At 36.5% G+C, this 4,403-nt stretch overlaps 1 protein-coding gene across 1 annotated transcript; it reads left to right on the plus strand.

Annotated features, from left to right (window-relative positions):
- Positions 1 to 578: 578 nt before the first annotated feature.
- On the plus strand, positions 579 to 3,222 carry LOC111657597 (CD59 glycoprotein-like). Its single transcript, XM_023409825.2, has 4 exons — positions 579 to 645; positions 1,085 to 1,161; positions 2,501 to 2,608; positions 2,959 to 3,222. Exons 2-4 carry the CDS (start codon positions 1,107 to 1,109, stop codon positions 3,120 to 3,122), a joined length of 327 nt encoding a protein of 108 aa, XP_023265593.1. The 5' UTR covers positions 579 to 645; positions 1,085 to 1,106; the 3' UTR covers positions 3,123 to 3,222.
- Positions 3,223 to 4,403: the final 1,181 nt, after the last annotated feature.

Consider the following 4,403-nt stretch of genomic DNA (forward strand, 5'->3'; position numbering starts at 1 on the left):
AAACAGTGGCCTCACACTGTTAAACTTTATTCTCTTTCTCTGCTTTTCTTTCATGCTATTCATCTGCTCCTCTTTTGTCTCTATTTTCTTAATCTCTGTTGTAGCAACTTCCTGTCTTGCATGACTTTTCCTTTCCTTATTTTTCTCTTACTCCACTCCTCCTTGCTTTTTCGTTAAATCTCTCTCTTTCCTCTCTCTGTCATTATGAAATCTCTGGTTAAATATTGTAATGAGATCACTGTGTTTTTTCCACAAATCAAATTACCGTAATTGTGTAATATGTAATCGGTCACTTCCCTGCCTGTCCTCATTTACTCTCTATTGAATGCTGTGTCATCTGTCCACTTCCAATTTACATAGGTTCTTTCTTGATGCAATGAACATGTAGACCTTTTTTTTATATATAAGAAATAAAGATAAGCATTAGAATACATAAATATGTCCTAATGTCCTCACAGAAACCTGTATCTTGTTTCTCTGTGTTATGGAAACATTGCACTGTATTGGCCAATTTGTAAACATCTGAATCAAATCCATACATAGACTCTGAACCCAAACAAATGGGATGTTTACTTTTGTCTGCTGGCCCAGTTACAAAAAGCCTCGCTCTTCACAAGCTGAAAGTCACTTTCTTCACATTCACAGGTGAGTGTTAGACAACTACCAATTTGTGGTGAAAATGTTTATTTCATAGATAAATCAGTAAATATTAATAATCAAAAAATATTCACCTTCACTCCTGAATTGTTATATGTTGCGTCCTACTTTCTGTCTGTCTTATTCTCTTAAGTCAATTATAGATCTTATTTTGTAATCATTTAGTTTTGTTCAGCCAAACAACGTTAATACATAACTCCAGACAATCAGTGAAAGTGAAAAATAACATGCGCACTAATAAACCAGGCTGACTTTGCTTTGTGTAAAATCTCTTCATCAAACTGTAACAGCAAGAAAGATGCAGAGGTGGTATTTTGCTTCTTGACTCCCTGCATGTGTTATTCCTTTTTTACTTCCACAAAGTTAATTCCCAGCTTTTTATCCAGCTGTGACAAAATTGGAAAATGCTTTTTGTTTTGATTTTCAGACTGACAGTGCTTCCAGTCACCATGAGGAGCTCTGTGGTGTTTTGCCTAGCTGTCAGCTTTGCCATGTTTGGATTTGGTAAGAAAAAAGGGGAGGCTGAAGAAGAAACTCTTTCATTAATGCTGACTCTTTTTTTCTTTCTTTCTTTCTTTCTTTTTTTTTTTTTTTACCCTGAAAAGCGCAGCCAAGTGGGGCTAAGTCAGAGAGATTACATGTTTCGCAAAGAGGACACATAACAGCCTGAGGGAACGTTTTGGCAGATCAGTGCGTAGTTTGCATGTGCTGCCGTTGTGTCATGTGCTTCCAGTTCACAGTCGTGATAAATATTCATTCATAATATTTGCTATGATGTTTCGGAACATGCAGTTTGCGCTGTGCACGGATGTGTCATATTTGGTTTGGTTTATTGAAATACAAAATATCAGGCATGTTTTTTGTTTCATCGTTGTTGAGGTTTTAACAGTCTGCCACCCTTTTAGTATTAAGGTGGAGACAGGCATTCAGTGACGTTTACACTAAAACAGTTCCACAGTAAGTTCAGCACAGGAAAGTAAAATGTTCAGACATTTCCACTATGCCTTCTATGGTACGCAATAGGTTTCGATTAAAGTTACACATCCCAATATTAAATCCCACAATTTCATCAACCAAAACCAAAATATACATGTACTCACAAAACTCTATGCAGATTATACAAACTCCTCAATGTCTGACATTAAGATACAGTAGGAAACGACAAAATTGGTAAGGTAAAGGTAAAAAGCTTCATGGACTTAAAGTCACATCATAAAAGGCAATGATTGTATTACTTAGTTCAATATGTAAATACCAATTAATTAAAAAGAAAAACATATAGGAGCTATAGTTTAGCCTTTTCATTAAAGGAATAGTTTGATATTTTGGGAAATACACTTGCAGAGAGAGAGAGAGAGAGAGAGAGAGAGAGATTAGTTCTCTCATGTCTGTTCAGCAAATAAGAAGCTACAGCCAGAAGCTGGTTAGCTTAGCTTAGCATAAAGAGGGGGAGACAGTTAACAAACTAACTAAGGTTAGGAATTAACTACACAGCACATAACCCCGTATAACACCACCTTTCATTCATACACTTTGATTTTTGTATGGATTAAACAAAACGAGGTGTAATGTGTTAAATGGAGCTTTAGAGGCAGGTGGACTTTGGACAAAGCCAAATAAGCAGATTTCACCTGTTTCCACTCTCTGTGCTAAGACAACCTCCTGCTGGAACATAAAGCTTCACATTGAAACAATGGCATCAATTTTCTCATTTAACATTCACCAAAATCAAACTACTCCTTTAACGGATGATTATATTTATTTATTTATATGAGAATAGAGAATAAATGAGGAAACTCACAGTGAATGTTTATGTAATCATGTAATCATGTGAACTCTCCAGGCGTCTCGCTGCAGTGTTACTCCTGCCCTGATGGCAACTCCAGCAGCTGTGAAGTCAAGCAGCAGTGTAACCAGGGTGAAGACAGCTGCATCAAAGTCACCAGTGGAGGTAAGTGGAGCAAAGGAAACAAAACTGAAGAAGTACTTAATCCAATGATATTGAAATTCACCATTAAATGACAGTTTAAGAAGAAATAATAGCAAAAAAAAGTTTCATATGACTGGAGGGATGGAGATGGGAAATGTGACGGCATTGAATGGATGTTTTTCGTGTTCTAACTCTTCGTCCTCTGGACAAATAACAAGACACTGGGGGTTATTTTAGGGGGAATTTCTGAATTTCTCTGTTATTTCTCTGTTATTAGTTTTTTCTCTGAAATGTGCAGTGCAGGCCTTGTTTTCAGTTGTAATAAAGCTCACAAAACTGCATGCTGTGCTTCTCACGCTGTCTCCACTTAGAAACGATCTACACCGGATGCATTAGCTACGCAGACTGTGAGTTCAGGACTCTGGCTGTCAGATACCCCATCCCTCAATTCACCTTCTCCTGCTGTCAGTCCGAACTCTGCAACAAGCAAGAAAAAAGTTTTTTACAGAAATTAAAGGATTTGTTTAAGAATTAAGAAGTCCTGATTTCAGACTGTTGATTTCATTCATAGCACTTAATTGTTCTCCTGCTGTAAACATTTTAACACTCAACAATAAAGTCTTATCCTAATAAAACGTGTGCACTCACCTTGCTGGATTCATGAAGCAGTCATTCTGGGGGAGTTTGCTGCAGACCATTTGTCTGTCTACATTTATCCATGCAGCAAAAATCTTCAAAAATTCCCAAAAGAGATTCAACCATAGCCAGTAAATGTAGAAAAGTTAATAAATATTTACTATTCATTTATGAATTCATTATAAGCATGAATAAGGACAAAATCCGAGTTACCCTCATTCTACTTTGAACTATGAGCTGACAATGATCACTTACCGTGTTGATAATGACTGCAGTGGTTCAAAATCCTATCAACTTTTTACCAACATTTATAACGCTAAGAATGTCCTAAAATATGTAATATATATAACTACATCAACCATTTATATAATGGTTATTATTATAAATTATAACCATGTGGCTACAGCTCTTCTTCTTAAGGCTTATAACTGATCAATAGAGCTAAAATACATGATTTAAAACCATTTATTAAGCAATTAGTTACATATTTATAGAGGGCACCTTATTAGGATGTCATTTTTTGTACATCTTTAGATGTATGTCAGATTTTAGTTCAGTATTTCAAGACAGCTTTGATCTGAAACAATTAAGGAACAGTCACAATCTCCAGTGATTCACTTTTTCATACATCTCTGGCATTAATAACGTCAAATAAAAGTTTAGCCATAAAAAAGTATTTGTTGAAGATAAAATATATCCCTTTTATCCAGACCACGTGTGAAAAGACTGAGAGGGAGGGAGAGACAAAGGAAAACAAATCATGCAGAGAGCTGGGTCAACACCATGATGCTCTTTGTGGCTCACTGGGCTGAAGCACAAACCATCAGTCCCGTGTGTGATGGCTGGATTGAAACCTGTGATTTCAAAAGCTCTCAATAAGAGCCTTAAACCCGCTGAAGCACAACAGCAATAGTCGGAAAACAGTCTGAAGAACAACATCAAAGTCCAGGACTGTATAAGTGTCTGCTGCTGTCCTTGAATAATAATTAAAATCTCACTGAGTTTCTAAACAAGCTGCAGTGTTCCCCTACAGCCAATTATAGAGTAATGCAGAGAGGACAGAAGTGAATGTGTGTTGGGGCCTGTTTCTGCAGCAGTGAGTAAGTACAATGTCTTAATTTATTGTCTTTAATTAAAAGAAGGACAACATCTGTTACCTGAAACAATGTGTGCGTGCGTG

The sequence above is a fragment of the Seriola lalandi genome, unplaced genomic scaffold, assembly GCF_002814215.2.
Source record: "Seriola lalandi dorsalis isolate HSWRI2012SDOR001 ecotype SW California unplaced genomic scaffold, Sedor1 jcf7180002054408, whole genome shotgun sequence".
Lineage (NCBI taxonomy): Eukaryota > Metazoa > Chordata > Actinopteri > Carangiformes > Carangidae > Seriola > Seriola lalandi.